Raw genomic sequence first — 21,810 nt, 5'->3', positions numbered from 1 at the left:
TATTTTGAGCTAGGGACATCATACCTTTAGAGCATTGCAGTTTGGTGGGGTGGGGGGGACATTGCCCACATTCAGACTTGTTCCTTGGACTATTCTATTTACAATCCTTGGGTATCAAAAGATAAAAATAATAATAATAATTGTGGTATTGTTAAGTGCTTACTATATGCCAGGCACTGCACTGGGATGTATACAAGTTAATCGGGTTGGACACAGTCCCTGTCCCCTGTGGAGCTCAGAGTCTCAACTCCCATTTTATGGATGAGGTAACGGAGGCCCAGAGAAGTGAAGTGACTTGCCCAAGGTCACACAGCAGATGAATGGCAGAGCCAGAATTAGAACCTATGACCTTCTGACTCCCAGACTCATGCTCGCAAATGTACCAGCAAAACAATCACACCTGTTTGGCAGTGCTCCAGGTCATGAGGTTCTGATTCATTTCTGGTTCAGCCAGTGGTCATTTTGGGTCCCATGGTAACCTAGTTTGCACACTGCAACCCTGGGCTCCAATGAGGCAGGCAAAGGGACCTGAAGAGGGCCTAAGACTAAGGTGAGTTGAACCCTGGATTTCTGCCCTTTCTTTACAGGGCTCTAAAGATAGAGGGAAATATATTCCTGAAATACTTTGGGCCCTGGAAGCCTGGGGTTATCTATTGTAGTTTTCTTAGAAGCATTTGGACAGGAAACTTAGAAGATAAAGAACACCTTTCATTTTTTTCAGCAGTTCCAAGGTAAGTGTAGTCGACATTTACTTCAGCAGAAGTCAAATAGGTCTAACTTAACTGGCGACTCCACCTAGTGATCAGGTAACTCCATTCACTTCCTATTCCCCTGTCCTCTCCCACTATTAATGTGGCCTTTTATCTGACATTGTATCAAAAATTCAGTTTTCAGCTGGTCTGTCCCCTCTCTGGTATGGACACAGCGCTAAATGCCTTTGTGACTCTTTCTGTTTTTTTTCTTTGATTTTAAGCAACCAGCATCCCTCTGCCTAGTCTTCTGTTTCTGAGTTCCTTGACTCAAAAGCAATGACTGTGCAAACACCGTCCTGGAGAATACAAATACAATGGCTCTGGAGTTCAGAGTCCTCCTGGAAAAACACCTTGGGTTCAGACAGGCATGGGTGGACTTCCAAAAAATATTGTGGTATGACACCATCATTTTATCCTGGGTGCCTGATATAATGTGCATATTGTGAATGAGAGTTCAGGATCTGGACTTTGGCCCTCTTTGCCCCTCTTCAAACATTCTCCCCCTTGCCCCTCCCCACTGCGGCTTTTCAAATTGTTTCTCTGCAGCTCCTGTGCATCCCCACCTCCACCTGCCCCTGAATCCTCCTCCATCAGACCTCCCTCTGCTCTGTCACCCAGTACCACTTTTTGAATTTTTGTTGTTGTTGTTCATGGCCAGACCAGCCCCTTCCCTGACAGTAGCCCCTGAGACCACCATAGCTACAGGGACCAAACCAGGCCTGATCACCTGGAGGAATTACCAGGGAGATTGGATGAAACTTGTTTTACTTCCTTTGATACAGAACTCAGGTCTGTTGTCACACTGTGTTTTCTTTTAGTGTGAGTAGTTTTTAATTTTCAGGTTAAAACGAAAGAGTCAAGAAAAGAAATATAGTAAATTGGCCTTAAGAACAAAAAAGTTGTGTAGTGATCAACTCTCCCTGAAAATGTGCACTTAGTTTTTCCAAAATGCATGTTTTCACAGGTTTGGCTAGAATGTTGTTAGCACTGTGGAAGTTTTCTATCAGTTACAAATTATTTATTTATATTAATGTCATTCTCCCCCTCTAGACTGTATGCTCATTGTGGGTGGGGAACAAGTCTACCAACTGTTGTATTGTACTCTCCCAAGCACTTAGTACAGTGATCTTCACATAGTAAGCACTTGATAAAGACCATTGATTGATTGATTGATTTTGTCCCATAATGGGAGCCTGTTGGATACAGGATGCCAAAAGTAGCTTGTGTGAATGTATGTGTTGGCATAGTAGATGAGAACTACTTTGCAAGTTAGAGCGTAAGATCCTTGAGGTAAGGGATTGTTTCTACTTACTCTTTCATACTCTCCCATACCCTTAGTATGGTGCTCAGCGCACATTAATCTGTCAATAAACACCACTGATTGATCAATTGACGTTAACAATGGGTTTTGCAAGAAAACAACTTTTGAGTTATTGAAGAACTGGGTATACAGTACCATACTTCAGCATTTTTTTCAGTTTTCCAATTCTAATTGTTGGGATAAGCTAATGTGGAATTTTGAGATGTACAGAATAGGGAATATATAAAGGTTTCCAGGATAAAGGAATTTAAGTGATTACAGCAGCCACTGCTCTTATTTGAAGTAACTATTTATAGTTGGGCTTTAGTTTCATGCTGGAAACTCTCATTCTTTTAGCTCTATTTTAATTTTTCAATTATTGTTCCAAATTAGAGATATTTCCACTGTAAAATTAAAATTACAATCTCCATGATGTATGTTTAAGAAGCAGTTTAACAGGTAACAGGTAACATTATGATGCTCTTTTTCCCTATTCCAAGCTGTGTGGTGGGCAGCCTCTTTCTTTCTGTAATGGTCACATAAGATAGTTCCACACATTAAAGAAAAAAAAAGGAGAGAGACTGCAGCACTTGCTATATCAAGTATAAATCTCACTCCATAATACCTGCTCTTTTAAGGACAGCTAATTGGCATGAGCCACAGATTAGCAAGATGATGATGTTTTATTGCTCTATTTGAGGTGTTTTAAATATGCTCTAGCTGTCTCTGAAAGACTACCATAGGTCTTCAAGCTTGAGAAACCATAAAAATGTGTGTATTAATATGCAAAAGAACTGAGTACCATGGTAAAGGATTTTTTATAATGCTAACACATCATTAATAAAAAAAAATACAAGCTGGTAATTTGAGGCAAAAACCTATGAGGAGAAAGGTTGCAAGATTTGTATAAGATGTATGATTCAGCCCAAAGGATCACCAAATAGTAGTTTATCATGTAACAGCCTTTTATTGCTTTTCTAAGTCCAAGCTGCCTTCAAAGCCACTCCATATATGCCTGGCATGCAACTTCCATGTTAAAAAATAAGAAAGCAAAGAGATTAATCAGTCAATCACATTTATTGAGCACGTGTGCAGAGCACTGTACTAAGTTCTTGGGAGAGTAAAATATAACAACAGAGATGGGAGACCTGTACCCTGCCCACAATGGGCTTACAGTCTAGATGGGGAGACAGACATTGAAATAAATTTAAAATATGTACATAAGTGCTGTGGGGCTGAGGGTGGGATGAACAAATATGTATGTAAAAACTATATATATATACACTTGTCCTTCATACTCAAACAAGACACTCCTGTTGGAAAAGGCCACAGTCCTGGCCACATTGAACACAAAAAGGATGTACCCTGTGTGGTCATGTTTAATGTTTACAACACTGGATGCTCTATTTGATTTTACCTCATTCTCTCTAAATTCTTAATCAATCAATCAATTAATCAATCAATGGTATTTCTTGAGTGCTTACTGTGTGCACAGCACTGTACTAGACATTTGGGAGAGGAGAGTACAATAGAGTTGGTAGACTTGCTCCCTGCTCACAAAGAGTTACAGTCTACAGGGGGAGTAGGACATTAAAACAAATTATGGATATGTTCATAAGTGCTGTGGGGCTGAGGGTGGGATGATTATCAAGGGCTTAATGGTATATATCCAAGTGCAAGGGTGATGCAGAATGGAGAAGGAGTAGGGGAAATGAGGGCATAGTCAGCAAAGGTCTCTTGGAGGAGCAGGGATTTTTAATAAGGCTTTGAAGGTGGGAAGAGTGGTGGACTGTCATCATCATCATCAATCGTATTTATTGAGCGCTTACTATGTGCAGAGCACTGTACTAAGCGCTTGGGAAGTACAAATTGGCAACATATAGAAACAGTCCCTACCCAACAGTGGGCTCTCAGTCTAAAAGGGGGAGACAGAGAACAAAACCAAACATACTAACAAAATAAAATAAATAGAATAGATATGTACAAATAAAATAAATAAATAAATAGAGTAAAAAATATGTACAAACATATATACATATATACAAGTGCTGTGGGGAAGGGAAGGAGGTAAGATGGGGGGATGGAGAGGGGGACGAGGGGGAGAGGAAGGAAGGGGCTCAGTCTGGGAAGGCCTCCTGGAGGAGGTGAGCTCTCAGCAGGGCCTTGAAGGGAGGAAGAGAGCTAGCTTGGCGGATGGGCAGAGGGAGGGCATTCCAGGCCCGGGGGATGACGTGGGCCGGGGGTCGATGGTGGGACAGGCGAGAGCGAGGTACGGTGAGGAGATCAGCGGTGGAGGAGCGGAGGGTGCGGACTGGGCTGTAGAAGGAGAGAAGGGAGGTGAGGTAGGAGGGGGCGAGGTGATGGACAGCCTTGAAGCCCAGGGTGAGGAGTTTCTGCCTGATGCGCAGATTGATTGGTAGCCACTGGAGATTTTTGAGGAGGGGAGTGATATGCCCAGAGCGTTTCTGGACAAAGACAATCCGGGCAGCAGCATGAAGTATGGATTGAAGTGGAGAGAGACACGAGGATGGGAGATCAGAGAGAAGGCTGATGCACTAGTCCAGACGGGATAGGATGAGAGCTTGAATGAGCAAGGTAGCGGTTGGGATGGAGAGGAAAGGGTGGATCTTGGCAATGTTGTGGAGGTGAGACCGGCAGGTTTTGGTCACGGCTTGGATGTGAGGGGTGAGTGAGAGAGCGGAGTCGAGGATGACACCAAGGTTGCGGGCTTGTGAGACGGGAAGGATGGTAGTGCCGTCAACAGAGATGGGAAAGTCAGGGAGAGGGCAACGTTTGGGAGGGAAGACAAGGAGTTCAGTCTTCGACATGTTGAGCTTTAGGTGGCGGACAGACATCCAAAAGGAGATGTCCTGAAGGCAGGAGGAGATGCGAGCCTGGAGAGAGGGGGAGAGAGCAGGGGCAGAGATGTAGATCTGGGTGTCATCAGTGTCATATAAGAAGGGAGAGGGAATTCCAGCCCAGAAGGATGAGGGCAAGGGGTTGGTAGTGAGATAGATGAGAATGAGGTACCGTGAGTAGACTGGAATGAACGAGTGAATGAAATTAGTGGACCGGGTTGCAGTAGGAAATCAGAAGGGTAAGATAGGAGGAAGAAAGCTAAATGCTTTAATGCCAACAGCAAGGAGCTTCTGTTTGATGAGGAGGTGGATAGGCAACCACTGGTCCTTGAGGAGTGTGGAACATGGACTGATCTTTTTTTAGAACAAATGATTTGAGCAGCAGAATGAAGTATGGACTGGAGTGGGGAGAGACATGAGGCATGGAGATCAGTGAGGAGGCTAATGAAGTAGTCAAGGTGGGCTTTTGCTCAAAAAGAAAAACTCTTGTCTTGATGGCAAGAAAATACTCCTTTCTGGAGAAGCAGTGTGGCCTAGAAGATCGAGCAGGGTCCTGGGAGTCAGAGAACCTAGGTTCTAATCCCACTCTGCCACTTATCTGTTGTGTGGCCTTGGGTAAGTCATTTAACTTCTCTGGGTCTCAGTTGTCTCATCTGTAAAATGGGGATTAAGACTGAATCCCATGGGGGACATGGACGGTGTCCAACTGATTAGCTTATAACTACCCCAGTGCTTAGAGAAGCAGGATGGCTCAGTGGAAAGAGCATGGGCTTTGGAGTCAGAGGTCATGGGTTCAAATCCCGGCTCCGCCACTTGTCAGCTGTGTGACTTTGGGCAAGTCACTTAACTTCTCTGTGTCTCAGTTACCTCATCTGTAAAATAGGGATTAAGACTGTGAGCCCCACGTGGGACAATCTGATCACCCTGTAACCTTCCCAGCACTTAGAACAGTGCTTTACACATATTAAGTGCTTAATAAATGCCATTATTAGTATTATTATTATTACAGTGCCTGGCACATTGTAAGTGCTTAACAAATACCATAAAAAAGCAATAGGCTATGTTGGTCTATCCTTGGTATTTAACATTTGAACACCCTGAGGGATGGGACCATATCTAATTACCAGCTGGGCATCCTCTCCTAGCACTTAGTAAAGTGCTCTGCACACAGTAAATGCTTAATAAATTACCACTATATATGATGGAGTCTATGACAGGAATGACGGCTAAGCCTTGGCACTGAGACTTCATAACAATAATTGTGGCATGTGCTAAGTGCTTTCTATGTGCCAAGCAGTGTGCTAAGCACTTGGGTAGATAATTAGTTTGGACACAATCCCTGTCTCCTATGAGGCTAACATTCCAAGAGGGACAACAGATATTTAATCCCCATTTACCAGATAAAAAAAATAAGGTACAGAGAAGTTAAGGGGTTAGTCCAAGGCCACACAGCAGGCAAGTGGTGGAAGCAGAATTAAAACAAAGGTCCTCTGACTCCCAGGTCTGTGGTCTCTCCTCTAGACCATCCTGTTGTACAGAAGAATTATTGTGCTAGTGGTTTGTGCAGCAGCACTCACACCCTCTGGCTCCTGCTAGTCATATTGTCACTGGGGCATGACAATATGCAACAAACTAGCCGGCAGGCAACTGTGCAGTACCTTGTGAATAAATGCTTTTATATATTTAGGTTAATGTCTGCAACTGTAATCTCTTCATAGGCAGGAAACACGTCTACCAACTCTGTTCTGTTGCACTCTTCCAAGCACTTAGTACAGTGCTCTGTACAGAGTAAGTGCTCAAGGAAGCAGCATGGCCTAGTGGATAGAGCATGGGCCTGGGAGTCAGAAGGACCTGGGTTCTAATCCTGCCTCTGCCACTTGACTGCCGTGTGACTGTGGACACATCACTTCGCTTCTCTGTTCCTCTGTTAACTCATCTGTAAAATGGGGATTAAGACTCTGAGCCTAGGTGGGACATAGACTATGTCCAAACTCATTAACCTGTATCTACCCCAGCACTTAGTATGGTGCCTGGCACAGAGTAAGTGCTTAGCAAATACCATAAACAAATGCCATTGACTGATTGACTGATTGCAAAGTGCCCCAGTAGTCTTCATTCATGCTAGCCAACTATAGAAAGGACTAGAAGCCAGGTCTCCTAATTCCAAGGGCAATGCTCTTTCCCCTATATCAACAGCAGGATTCTCCCTCCCTCCCTCACCACCCACTACTATTTAGCATTAATTGGTCAGAACACATTTTCAGAGCACCCCAAATTTAGGGCTTCAGTACATTCTGTAAACTCTTTGTGGGAAAGGAATGTATCTACCAACTCTGTTATATTGTGCTCTCACAAGCACTGAATAAAGTGCTCTGCACACAGCAAGCATTCAACGGATACTACTGCTTGATTGATTCTGTTCTGGATTACTGAAGAATGATTCACCATTCTAAAGAGATATATGTATACTGTGGGTGATGGGCAAGTTGGGGCAATGACTTGCCCAAGATCCCACAACAGACAAATAGCAGAGCTGGGATTAGAACCCAGGTCCTTCTGACTCCTAATACTATTCTCTATCCATCAGACAGCACTGCCCTTTTTTATTTCTAATTGTTAAGGAAGCCCCAAATCTATGAGTTTTTCCCTCATTAGTGATTTTGGATGAACTATGGAAGACTGTACTTCCTCTCATGAGTAGGCCACACTACTGCTCTATTAGTACACTGCACTTAGTACTGGGTAACATACAAGATTATCAGGTCAGACATAGTCTCTGTCCCACATGAGGCTCACAGTCTAAATAGAAGGAAGAATGGGTACTGAATCCCTATTGTACAGAGGAAACTGAGAAAACTGAGAGGAAACTGAGGTATGGAGAAATGACTTTCCCAATGTCACTCAACAGGTACGTCAGAGCCTGTATTAGAACCCAGGTCCTCTGAGTCCCAGGCCATGCTCTTTCCACTAGGCCATTCATCAATTCTAGTTGTTAAAGGAAGCCCCAAATCCATAAGTTTTTCCCTCATTAATTATTTTGGATTAACTGGGGATGACTATATTTGCTCTTATGAGTTTTTTAGGCTGCCAAGGGCCAGGTCCAGATTCAGGTAAAATTGGCCTTGCTGACCCTGTCCCCATGAGGCATATCTCCTCTGAGATGCTTTCCCTAAGCCTTCCTTTCCTCTTCTCCCACTCCCTTCTGTGCTGCTCTTACTTGCTCCTTCATTTATCCTTCCTCCCATCCCCACATATGTATATATCTGTAATTTATTTATCTATTCATTTATTCATATTAATGTTTGTCTCCCCCTCTAGACTGTGAGCTCATTGTGGAATGTGTCTATTTGTTTTTGTATTGTACTCCCCCAAGTGCTTAGTACAGTGCTTCGCACACAGTAGGTGTTCAATAAATACAACTGAATGAATGAATGAATTGCAGGGCAAACCTAAAGAACGGCCATAACTCTGTCTCTGTCTGCTCCCAGACCAGGAAATCCCTCCCTGCCGGGCGAAAACAAACAACCCAGACCATCGTACTGGTCCAAGCCAGTCCTCACAGCAATAATAACAATGATGGTATTTGTTAAGCGCTTACTGTGTGCCAGGCACTGTACTAAGCACTGGGGTGGATACAAGCAAATCAGGTTGGACACAGTCCTTGTCCCGTGTGGGGTTCATGGTCTACAATCCCCATTAGAGAAGTAGCGTGGCTTAGTGGAGAAAGCATGGGCTTGGGAGCTCTGCCACTTGTCAGCTGTGTGACCTTGGGCAAGTCACTTAACTTCTCCGAGCCTCAGTTACCTCATCTGTAAAATGGGGATTAAGGCTGTGAGCCCCACGTGGGACAATCCCTGTGCTTAGAACAGTGCTTGGCACATAGTAAGCGCTTAACAAATACCATCATTATTATTTTCTGGATGAGGTTCAGAGAAGTGAAGCAACTTGCCCAAGGTCACGCAGCAGATAAGTGGCGGAATGGGAACTGGAACCCACGGCCTTCCACTACACCTTGCTGCTTCCCATCCTCAACGTCTCCTCATTCTCCCTTCACCAGGGGTTCGGGGTCGGCGGGAGGGGAAGAGATGCGACCCGGGCCTGGGCCTTCGCCCCTCCATCCCTCAGCCTATCCTCTTACTTTCCCGCCTTCCCTCCCCAGCCTGGAGGGGAGGACATCAGAGAGGGAGGTCACGCTCTGCGTCATGACGTCACAACCCCGGAGCCCTGGAACACGACGTCTTAGCAACCTGCCTGGAGACCGTCACCGGGCGACCGTCGCCGCCGCCACGCGTTCCTTCTCCTCCTCCTCCGGGGGAGGGGGGAGGAGCCGAGCCCGAGCCGAGCACGGCCGAGACCAGCCGAGACCAGCCGAGCCCGAGCCGAGCTCGAGCCGAGCTCAGCCGAGCCCGGGGGCCGAGGAGGAGGGCGTCCATCTAGCCCCGCGGCTGCAGCAAGGGCAGAGCATGGACATTGATGATCATGGACAGCAACCGCAGAGGTAAAAGGGCTTTTTTTTTTTTTTCCGGGAGCCGGTGGGTTGAAAGGTCGCCCCGCTTGTAACTCAATAATAATAATGGCATTTGTTAAGCGCTTACAATGTACCAGGCACTGTACTAAACACTGGGATGCACACAAGCATCGTGTAGAAGGTCATGGGTTTCAATCCCGACACTGCCACTTGTCTGCTGTGTGACCTTGGGGAAGTCAATCAATCAATCAATCGTATTTATTGAGCGCTTACTATGTGCAGAGCACTGTACTAAGCGCTTGGGAAGTACAAATTGGCATCACAATGCCAATGACTTGGAGAAGTCACTTCACTTCTCTGGGCCTCATTCCCTCATCTGTAAAATGGGGATTGAGACTGTGAGCCCCACGTGGGAAAGGGACTGTGTCCAACCCGATTTGCTTGTATCCATCCCAGCGCTTAGTACAGTGCCTGGCACCAATACCAGAATTATAATTATAATTATATAATTATTATATTTTATTATATTATATAATTATATATTATATTTATTATTATTATCATTATTATTATGCAGGCAAATTGGATTGGACGCAGTCCATTAGACTGTAAACTCGTTGTTGACAGGGCACGTGTCCACCGACTCTGTTACATTGTCCTTGCTGTACCCAGACTATGAGCCCCCCCTTCTTCTTCTCCCACTCCCTTCTGCGTCACCCAGACTTGCTTTCAATATTCACCCACCCCAGCCCCACAGCACTTATGTACATATCCATAATTTATCTATTTATATTGTCTGTCTCCCCCTCTAGATTGTGAGCTCATTGTAGGCAGGGAATATGTCTGTTATAGTGCGTTGTATTCCCCCAAGTGCTTAATACAGTGTCCTGCACACAGTATATGCCCAATTAATACAATTCATTGATTGATACTCTCCCAATTCATTCATTCAGTGAATGTTATTGAGCCCTTATTGTATGCAGAGCACTGTAGGTCAGCAGCATGACCTTGGGCAAGTCACTTAACTTCTCTGTGCTTCAGTTACCTCATCTGTAAAATGGGGGTGAAGACTGTGAGCCCCACGTGGGACAACCAGATTACCTGGTATCTACCCCTGCGCTTAGAACAGTGCTTGGCACATAGTAAGCGCCTAACAGATACCAACATTATTATTATTATTATTGTTATTAGAAGGTCATGGGTTCTAATGCTGGCTTGCCACATGTCAGCTCTGTGACCTTGGGCAAGGCACATCACTTTTCTGGGGCTCAGTTCTCTCATCCGTAAAATGGGGATTGAGACTGTGAGCCCCACGTGGGACAGGGACCGTGTCCAACCTCATTTGCTTGTTTCCACCCCAACGCTTAGTACAGTGCCTGGCACGAGGTAAGCGCGTAACAAATGACATTATTATTATTAGTATTGTTACAATGGCCTGCACAGAGTAAGTACTCAATAAATACGACTGATTGGTTGATTGAAAGGCAGTGTGACTCTCTCCCCTCCCCTCTCCGGGATTCGGGCTGTGGGGATTTCAGCCAAGGGCCTGGGCTCCCCCCTGGCTCAGCAGGGGTCATGTACTCTGCCTCAGAGCTGCTTATGGAGTAAATCGACTTTCCAGCAGCGCTGGCATTAGGCAGACCCACCCAAGACGCTGCCCCAGGGGCCAACGTTGGACTACATGTCTGTAATTTATTTATATTAATGTCTGTCTCCCCCTCAAGACTGAGAGCTCATTGTGGGCAGGGAAAGTGTTTACCAACTCTGTTATATTGTACTCTCCTAAGTGCTTATCACAGGGCTCTGGACACAATAAGTGCTCAGTGAAGCATCATGGCTCAGTGGAAAAAGCACAGGCTTAGGAGTCAGAGGTCATGGGTTCTAATCCCAGCTCCGCCACTTGTTTGCTCTGACTGTGGGCAAGTCACTCAATGTCTCTGTGCCTCAGTTACCTCATCTGTAAAATGGGGATTAAGACTGAGCCCCACGTGGAACAACCTGATTACCTTGTATCAGGTACTTATCAGCAGTGCTTGGCACATAGTAAGTGCTTAACAAATGCCATTATTATTATTAATAAATATGATTGATTGACAGAATGATCCACAAACACCACATCTTGAAGCTTTGACATGTCACCTGGTCCCAGCTTGATGCAGATACAGGGTCAGTTTTACTTTCCTGACTGTCACTGTGTCACCTGGTGCCACATTTGCCTAGATGGTTCCCAGGGAGAGGAAGCAGGTGTGCAGGTTGCAGTCTTTAACGGCAACATTTGGGCCTGTGGCTCAGAACATCCTGCCTTATCTGGTAAACTCTTGTCAATCAATCAATCAATCGTATTTATTGAGCACTGACTGTGTGCAGAGCACTGTACTAAGCGCTTGGGAAATACAATTTGGCAACCTATAGAGACAGTCCCTACCCAACAGTGGGCTCACAGTCTAGAAGACTGTGTCCAGGTGGACACAGAGTGAGAAAGTACACTTCAATCTGTGACCTTTGAACACTTGATACTCTCCCCACCACCAACACCATGGCACTTATCTTTGAATTATATATTAATAAATTACTTATTCATATTAATGTCTGCCCCCCCCCCCCCCCCAGATTGTAAGCTCATTATGGGCAGGGATTGGGTCTTTTAATTATGTTGTATTGTACTCTCCCAAGTGCTTAGTACAGTGCTATGCACATAGTAAGTGCTTAATAAATACTTTGAGTACAACACTCAATTTTGATCCCAAAGAGGAATATCCTACACAGATTGAGCTCTATGTGGAAGAGGGACTGAGTCTGCCCTGATTATCTTATGCCTACTCCAGGACATGGTACAGTGCTTGGCACAAGACAAGCACTTAACAAACACCAAATTCTTATCATTATGTCATCATTTATCAGTGTTGAGTGCTTATGTATGCAGAACATTGCACTATTGTAAGATCGCTATGGACAGGGAAAATGTATGCTTATTCTGTGGTATCATACTCTCCCAAGCACTTTTTTTATGGCATTTATTAAGTGCTTACTATGTGCAAAGCAATGTACTAAGTGCTGGGGAGGTTACAAGGTGATCAGGTTGTCCCATGGGGGGCTCACAGTCTTAATCCCCATTTTACAGATGAGGTAACTGAGGCCCAGGGAAGTGAAGTGACTTGCCCAAAGTCACACAGCTGACAATTGGTGGAGCTGGGATTTGAACCCATGACCTCTGACTCCAAAGCCCAAGCTCCTTCCACTGAGCCATGCTGCTTCTCTTAAGTATTAGTATCTAACTATCTCACTTAGTATTCATTCATTCAGTCTTATTTATTGAGCGCTTACTGTGTGCAGAGCACTGTACTAAGCACTTGGAAAGTACAGTTTGACAACAGATAGAGACAATCCCTACCCAGCAACAGGCTTACAGTTGGGAACAGGGGGACTCGAGTGGCTACCAATCAATCTGCGCATCAGGCAGAAACTTCTCACCCTGGGCTTCAAGGCTGTCCATCACCTTGCCCCCTCCTACCTCACCTCCCTTCTCTCCTTCTACAGCCCAGCCCGCACCCTCCGCTCCTCCGCCGCTAATCTCCTCACCGTACCTCGTTCTCGCCTGTCTCGCCATCGACCCCCGGCCCACGTCATCCCCTGGGCCTGGAATGCCCTCCCTCTGCCCATCCGCCAAGCTAGCTCTCTTCCTCCCTTCAAGGCCCTATTGAGAGCTCACCTCCTCCAGGAGGGCTTCCCAGACTGAGCCCCTTCCTTCCTCTCCCCCTCGTCCCCCTTCCATCCCCCCCTTCTTACCTCCTTCCCTTCCCCACAGCACCTGTATATATGTATATATGTTTGTACATATTTATTACTCTATTTATTTATTTATTTTACTTGTACATATCTATTCTATTTATTTTATTTTGTTAGTATGTTTGGTTTTGTTCTCTGTCTTCCCCTTTTAGACTGTGAGCCCACTGTTGGGTAGGGACTGTCTTTATATGTTGCCAATTTGTATTTCCCAAGCGCTTAGTACAGTGCTCTGCACATAGGAAGCGCTCAATAAATATGATTGATGATGATGATGATGAGTGCTGTACACACTGTAGGTGCTCAGTAAATTGATTGATTAGTCCCCAGTGTTCTGCTTTAATGTGAGCAGATGCACTTTGCCAAGATGTTTCATTGCTTATTTATGCTAAATATACGCACTATGTAATAATCTGTAACATTATTTCAGGATTTCCTTATCCCTGTGTCCACACCATTGTGTAGAACGCATGTGCTGTTTTAGACCTTTATTTTACATTGGTAAAAAAGAGAGGCTGATCTCCTTAAGAGGATCTGATGGCTTTGCTTTGTGCCCTTCCATCATTGAGACCCAGCCCCTGGGAAAGAGAAACTGATGACCAAACCCATTGCTTCAGCCATAGTTCTGTGCTCTGGGCCTGGGGAAAGGGTAAAGAGACAAGAAGACATAGAGTGGGAGAAGAGTGAAAAAGAGAGGAGGCTAGAGTAACTGATGAAGACTAGAAGATTGACAGAGAGAGCATGGCGTAGAATGCAGGAGGAGTAGGAAAGACACAGAGAAGTGGGAGAGAGGCTTTTAAAGCAATTACTTAAGTAGTCAGCCAATCAGTGGGATTTACTGAGTTCCTACTGTGTTTAGAGCACTATGCTGCATGCTTGGGAGAGTATACAGGAATCCTCAGTCATTCAGTTGTATTTATTGAGCACTTACTGTGTGCAGGACATGGTACTAAGCACGTAGGAGAGTACAATACAACAATAAGCAACAATTAGAGAAGCAGCGTGGCTCAGTGGAAAGAGCCTGGGCTTTGGATTCAGAGTCATGGGTTCAAATGCCGACTCCGCCAGTTGCCAGCAGTGTGACTTTGGGCAAGTCACTTCACTTCTCTGGGCCTCAGTTACCTCATCTGTAAAATGGGGATTAAGGCTATGAGCCCCCCTATGGGACAACCTCATCACCTTGTAACCTCTCCAGTGCTTAGAACAGTGCTTTGCACATAAGTGCTTAATAAATGCTATTATTATTATTACTGTTATAAGCAGACACATTCCCTGCCCACAACAGCGAAGTGGCCTAGTGGAGAGAGCATGGGCCTGGGAGTCAGAAGGACCTGGGTTTTATTCCCATCTCCTTCGCTCCTCTGCTGTGTGGCCTTGGGCAAGTCCCTTCACTTTTCTGTGCCTCGGAGACCTCATTTGTAAAATGGGAATTAAGATTGTGAGCTCCTTATGAGATAGGTTCTGTGTCCAACCTGATTTGCTTGCATCCACCCCAATGCTTAGTACAGTGCCTGGCACATAGTAGGTGCTTAACAAATACTGTTGTTATTATTGTTATTATTAGTGCTTGGGACAGTATACCAGAAACAAAAGACAAAGACCTTATAATGATAATTGTGGTATTTGTTAAGCACTTACTAGATTCCAAGCACTGTACTAGGTACCAGGGTAGGTACAAGATAATTGTACAGAGACCTTGTCCAAAATGGGGCTCACTGTCTATAGGGGAGGGGTAACAGGTATTTAATCCCTATTTAAATATGAGGAAACTGAGTCACAGAGAAGTTAAGCAATTTGCCCAAGGACACATAGTAGGCAAGTTGTGGAACTGGGATTATAATACAGGTTCTTTGACTCCTATGTCTGTGTTTTGTTTTTTTCCACTAGGTTACACTACTTCTTGTCCTTGCCCTCAAGAGGTTTATAAATTAATGGGGTAATCAAGCAGACATATTTCTTTTTTTTTTGTCAATAATGGAGGCAGGAGAAAGAATAAAGATATAAAAGATAGTGGCAGCACAAATATGTCAGGAAGAAATAGCAGAATAAGTAACTGAACATACATATATACTAAAGTGTTGAGCATGGATGTACATGCTTAAGTGCTCATGGTAGCTGTTGGAGTGACATGACGGGTGTTGGGAGTTGGTTAGGGAAGACTTCTTGGAGATAGTGGGATTTTTAGGACGGCTTTGAAGATTGAGAGACTCTGAAGTGGGGTGTAGGGAGATCTAGGCATGGGGCGTGATATGAACAAAGAGTTGAACAAAGAGGCAGGGCAATAGAGAGTAAAAAAGAGAATTTAAAGAAGGACAAGATGACTGGAATGGGAAGAGTCAGGAAAAAGAAGTGTTTAGACAAACTGAAAAAGGGAAATGAGCAGCACAAAGAGTGGACAAGATTGTCAGCCCTTGGAGGGCAGAGAATGAGTCTTGTGTCTGTCGTATGCATCAAGCATATAGTTCAGTGCACTGCACTCAGGTATTCAGTAAATACCATTGCTATTACAAGAGGGACAGACTGTAAGGACAGGAGAGCTGGGTTAGAAAGAGAAACAAGCCTTTAAGCAATAACAAAGAGAAAGGAAAACAGACCATCAGAAGAGTTGAGCATCATAGAGAAGAGAAGAGTAGCAGAAGGAGAGGAGAGGATGAGGTGGGGAAAGGGAAAGAGGAAGAAAAAGTGGTGGCCGTCAAAGACTGGGCATGCCCAGTGGTCTTGAGATGGAGGCTCCCATCAAGATCCCCAGATATAGCCATCAATGAGATGTGAAGTCTGACTTTGATAGGGAGTGGTTATGTAATATAGTATTTAATAATTATTTAAATGGAACCAGCCACTCCGGATGAAGGCAGCATGGTCTCTGCCTAGTAAGCAGGTAAAATAATGTCCAGATTTTCTACTTTTCTACTTTATTTTTTGTTTTTACTAATTAAGTCAGTATGGTATTCAGTATTGTTCTATTCTTTAAGAATTGATGCTATAAACTCTTAAAAACAATTTTTTTAAGACTGACCTTTTTTAAATGGTATTTAAGTGCTTCTTATATCTATCAATCAATCAATCAATCATATTTATTAAGCGCTTACTGTGTGCAGAGCACTGTACTAAGCACTTGGGAAGTACAAGTTGGCAACATATAGAGATGGTCCCTACCCAACAGTGGGCTCACAGTCTAGAAGGGGGAGACAGAGAACAAAATAAAACATATTAACAAAATAAAATAAATAGAATAGATATGTACAAGTAAAATAAATAAATAAATAGAGTAATAAATACGTACAAACATATACAGGTGCTGTGGGGAAGGGAAGGAGGTAAGGCGGGGGGGATGGAGACGGGGAGGAGGGGGAGAGGAAGGAGGGGGCTCAATCTGGGAAGGCCTCCTGGAGGAGGTGAGCTATCAGTAGGGCCTTGAAGGGAGGAAGAGAGCTAGCTTGGCGGATGTGGGGAGGGAGGGCATTCCAGGCCAATGGGATGATGTGGGCCGGGGGTCGATGGCGGGACAGGTGAGAACGAGGCACGGTGAAGAGATTAGCGGCAGAGGAGCGGAGGGTGCGGGCTGGGCTGTAGAAGGAGAGAAGGGAGGTGAGGTAGGAGGAGGCGAGGTGATGGAGAGCCTTGAAGCCGAGGGTGAGGAGTTTCTGCCTGATATATTCCAGGCACTCCACTAAACACTGGGATAGATAGAAGATAATAAGGTTGGACACAGCCCATGCCCCACATGGGACTTAAAGTCTTAATTCCCATTTTACAAATGAAGTAACTGAAGCACAGAGAAGTTAAGTGACTTGCTTAAGGCCACACAGCAGACAAGTGGTGGAGTGGGGGATTAGAACCCAGGCCCTCTGACCTCCAGGCCAAAGCTCTTTTCTCTAGGCCAAGCTGCTACTCTAATTTGTCTTTATATATATCACACCTAATTAATATTATTAGTATCATTATTATTAAATCATAAATAGTGGAAGCCAAGATGATTAGTAAAGACTTATGTCAGCAACCTAGAGATGGCAACTGAATAATTTTAGCTTCAAAAGCAGTTATTCATTGGAAACAGTACTTTGCCATTCCTCTATTTCCTTTTTGTGTGTGTGAGGATCTCAAAACAGTAAGTTTATTTAACACAGCTTGATCTAAATGAGTATTTCACCAAAAAGCACAAAGGTCATTTCGCAATACAAAGTGAAAGTAAGCATCACAAATGTAGCTAAAGACATTAACTATATCAAATTGTTTTCCAATGATGTAATTACTGCAAGAAGCACTCCAATAATCTGATTGACTATTCCAGTGGTTAATTAGGTTTTTCTAAGAAAGTAAGTTCCATCTGATCCTATTAGTAACAATTATTTTTTTCTTACATTTTTCTTTATAGGGAGAACATCTGCCAAACACAAATATGTTCCATCAAGCCCATTTAAAGGACACCTGAGCACAAAGAGTAATGGTAAGTGAAATGTCGTGCAAAAAATGCTTTTATTGTCATGTCATGTGTTTTTTATGAGGTAATTATTTTGATTGGGTCCCTCTATTTTATGAAAATTCTTTAAGTTTGTGGGACAGTAAGGAAGTTTCAAGTTCTTGTAGATTTTGTGAATTACTATTATCTATTATTGTTTTTATATATAACTTTTTTACTGAAAATGTATTTTACATACTGTAAGCTAAACTCTGTTCTTCATCAACATCAGTATATTTTGAAGGTCTACTTTGTACAGAGCATTGTACTAAGTGATTTGGAGCATATAATGGGAATTAAAGACACATCTTCTGCCCTCAGAAAGCTTGCAATTTAATGGGGAAGGTAGACAGACACAGATTTTATATATATATATATATATATATACATATATATATATATATATATATATGTATGTATAGGAATAGAAGGAGAAACAAATTCAACTGGTGATAGATAACAGGGATATAAATTGAATAAATAACTAGAATAAATATAGCAATATTGATATAAGCACCAAGAGTTGCTGAAAAAGCAACATGAACAAATAAATGGTCAGTAGTCAGGGAGGAGGTGTTTTTTAGGAGGTCTCTAAAGGCGGGAAAAATGCATTTTGGTAGATTTGAGTGAAGGAAGAGTTCTAACCAGGAGAAGGTGTGTGCAAAGTAGGTCAGAACAGGAAAAGTTGGAAGGAAGGAAGGGAGCTAGGAGATTAATGTGGAAGAAGGGAAGACTGCAAGCTGTATTTTTGGAGATGGAGATGAGAAGCAGCATGGTCTAGTGGAAAGAGCATGTGCCTGGGAGTCAGACGACCTGGGTTCTAATCCCAATCCTGGTTCTGCCAGTTGCCTGCTGTGTGACCTTAGGCAATTCACTTCACTTCTCTGTGCCTGTTTCCTCATCCATAAAATGGGGATGCAACTCCTGTGTTCCCTCATGCTTAGACTGTGAGCCCTATGTGGGACAGGGATGGCACTCAACCTGATTAACTCTAGACTGTAAACTCCCTCTAATAATAATAATCATAATAATAATGGCATTTATTAAGCGCTATGTGCAAAGCACTGTTCTAAGCGCTAGATTGTAAACTTGTTATGGGCAGGGGATGTTTCTGCTGATTCTGTTGTACTCTCCCAAGTACTTAGTACAGTTCTTTGTAAATAGTAAGCTTTCGATAAATACCAGTGATTGTTTGATTAACTTGCACCTACCCAGGGCTTAGAACAGCACTTGGCACATAGTAAAAGCCTAGCAAATACCATAAAAAAGTTGGAAGAAGACAGCTAGTGGAGGGCCATGAATCCAGTGGTCAAGGTTTGTTTCTATCCCTTCTAGCACCAGTGACAATGTAGAAATCAATATTTTCATGCAGAAAAATGAAAGCCTATTCTTCCTTTTTGTTTACCAGAGGAGTAAGATATTCTTGTTTCTCATTCGTAAGGAAAAATAGATTGTTTGACAGTTTTATAGTGCCAAAATTTTTTATGATGTTTGTTAAGTGCTTGCTATGTGCCAGGCACTGTTCTAAGCTCTGGAGTAGATACAAGGTAATCAGGTTGGACACAGTCCTTGTCTCATTTGGGAGTCACAGTCATAATCCCCATTTTACAGATGAGGAAACTGAGGCACAGAGAAGTTAAACAATTTGTCCAAGGTCGCACAGCAGATAAGTGGCAGAGCTGGGATTAGAACCCAGGTTCCCTTGACTCCCAAGCCCATGCTCTTTCCACTAGGCCATGCCGATGATTACTTATTTAAAAATTTTGCCAAACAGCGGGATGTTGTTCAGGTTTTAACCTCAGGTTTCAACATGACCTAGTGGAAAGAGCAGAGGACTGAGAGTCAGAAGACTGAGGTCTAATCCTGGCTCCTTCTGTGTGGTTTTGAGCTAGTCACTTAATGTCTGTGTGCCTCAGTTTTCTCATCTGAAAAATGGGGATAAAATTCCCTTCTCTTTTCTTCTTAGTTTGTGAGCCCTGGGGAACAAAAGGATTCTGTCCAATGTGATTATCTTCTATCTACTCTAGCATTTAGCACAGTGCTTGGCAAATAGTAAGTGATTAATAAATACTATAATTTTTTCTTTTGGAAGTTGTTACTGTTGGAAAATGCTGCCATTCCTTTGGCATTCATTTAAGAACTCAGTTTCAGTAATGAAATTTAGAGCCGTGAGGCAAAGACCATGTGCCCAAAGAAAGGACATCTCATACTTGTGAAATTTCTTACTGGGAAAGGTTTGAGTCTCATTGGCAGAGAGCTCATAGGAAGTTGTCGACAAGTGTATTGCAGGCTGAGATTCCCATCATTAAATAATCGGTGTCTTTATCTCTATGTTTCAGAATGTCTTGTGGCCTCTGCTTATTTCTTTCTTTCTACTTATCTAAAGTGTTGGTTGTTTTTATGTTACACCAAAGCATGTAATGATCAAATGTGTTTCAATTTTATAGCTTTTTGCACTGACTCCTCCTCTCTCAGACTAAGTACCCTGTACCTGATCAAGAATCACATGGCTATTCACTATAATAAAATCCTTTCAGCCAAAGGTAAAAATGTACTTATATGAACCTTCTACACACAATTTTAGCCCTTCTCTCCAGTTCTTATTAGAATGTAGCAAGAATGGGTAAATTGAGTTGTAGAAAGATTCATGTTTAATTCAGAACCCAAGAGAGCAGTTTGGCTGCTACTGTTCCAATTTAGAAAATTTGTGATGCGGGCAGGGGTGGGGGCTGTTGTTTATAAGAATAAACTTATTTAAAAGAACTGTTTTAGTCTTATTCCCTTGATCATTTTTATCACTGTTAATATAATATTTCAATACTTTGGTAGTGAAAAAAATTTCTTTGATTTATTTGATGTATTTGATATGATACCTTTGATTTATTTTTTCTGATTGCTAAGTAGAGGAGTAGATAAATGAAAAAGCTATCATAGTTTAGTAGAGAAATATTCTAGTCAGTAATCTTTGAAAAGGTAAAATAAGTGCTCATTTTCAGTAGTGGACTTACTGGACTGAAAATTTACATCTTGTCACTGGCTGTTGGTTCAATTGAGACCACTTTGTAGTGAAGTCACTAGCTAATGTTAATGTCTGGGATAACTGTCTTTTGCATTTCTGCCGTTTCAAACAGATAGCTACTTGAAATATTCCAGCCAAGTATTTTTAATATTCTTCAGTGCTAACCACCTTACTCTGTGTTTTTGTCACTGGTCTCAGTGAGTTTACTTCCTGAGAGTAAGGGGCTCATTTTCTCTTTTTGGGTGTGCTTCTTCAAGCCTTGTGCACACACAGCTCTAGTACAGGGAGCAGTCACTCAGTGGCCCGAACAAGTGAACGTCCCTACCAGAGTGCCTCACTTTTTTCCTAAGAGTACATTTAGTGCCTGGGAGAATTCAACTGTCTCATTTTTTAAAGTGGAGTTTCTACTAATTGAGTAGTGTGGAACATTTCTACTCTAATCATATTTGGACTTTGTGAACTTCCATTGCACTTGGGTAAATTGCTGCTGGCATAAATTCTTTGCCTTTTCATTCAGAATAATTTTATTTAGGAATAATGACTGCTTTTATTCAACTGAATGTGGTTCGTGTTCTGGGAAATTCTGAATTCAGTTAATAGAACTTCCACATATCTTGGGGTGAGCTGTTTTCATGGGCTTGCCAAATAATACCCTGTTGGACTTCTTTATTGTAAATTGATGTTATCCAAATTTTCATTGGATTTACCAACTCCAGAGTTAGTTTTATTATTATAATCAAATGCCAGCTAGTTGTTTGATTCATAGTGACTCTATGAATATACTTTCTCCAGAATGTCGTGTCTTCTGCCATGAGGTAGTTTATTTGAGGAATAAAGAACATGAAGGAATCTGTCTTTATTTTTTTTTTTACATGAATACAGTGTAACCTTAGGGACCACCGTGATAATTGAATGAGTATTAGGCCCAAAAAGAAACTTTCTGTAAAGTTTAGAATTTAATACCCCTGTTTTTCTGAAATAACTTCTTTAATTTACAAAAAGGTATAAACAACAGAGTAAGACGATAGGTACTAAATCATTCAGCAGAAGTTTTCATAAAGAATGAACTTATTGAGGAATGGAGTGACTCTGGAGTGTCACTGTGATTTTCAGGTTTTGTGTGATGGCTTTGCTCATTTCTGACTTTACATTTTAAATTTCTCAGTGTCTC

At 42.8% G+C, this 21,810-nt stretch overlaps 1 protein-coding gene across 5 annotated transcripts in view; it reads left to right on the top strand.

Moving 5' to 3' along the window:
- Window positions 1–9,189: 9,189 nt before the first annotated feature.
- The window catches only part of SPATA7 (spermatogenesis associated 7), a 67,748-nt gene continuing 55,127 nt past the window's right edge, over window positions 9,190–21,810 (top strand). For 2 of the 5 annotated variants that reach the window (XM_038746085.1, XM_038746075.1), the window contains exons 1-3: window positions 9,190–9,408; window positions 17,537–17,608; window positions 20,068–20,163. In XM_038746085.1, coding sequence (XP_038602013.1) covers window positions 9,384–9,408; window positions 17,537–17,608; window positions 20,068–20,163 — 193 coding nt within the window. In that variant the 5' untranslated portion in view covers window positions 9,190–9,383. Of the gene's footprint in view, window positions 9,409–15,969; window positions 16,040–17,536; window positions 17,609–20,067; window positions 20,164–21,810 lie in introns of those variants that run through there. The other 3 variants (XM_038746123.1, XM_038746094.1, XM_038746196.1) reach the window with 3 other exon arrangements.

Source organism: Tachyglossus aculeatus, chromosome 1, assembly GCF_015852505.1.
Source record: "Tachyglossus aculeatus isolate mTacAcu1 chromosome 1, mTacAcu1.pri, whole genome shotgun sequence".
Classification (NCBI taxonomy): Eukaryota; Metazoa; Chordata; class Mammalia; order Monotremata; family Tachyglossidae; genus Tachyglossus; species Tachyglossus aculeatus.
The sequence above is the reverse complement of the archived record's forward strand: the minus strand, read 5'-3'. Positions and strand labels throughout refer to the sequence as shown.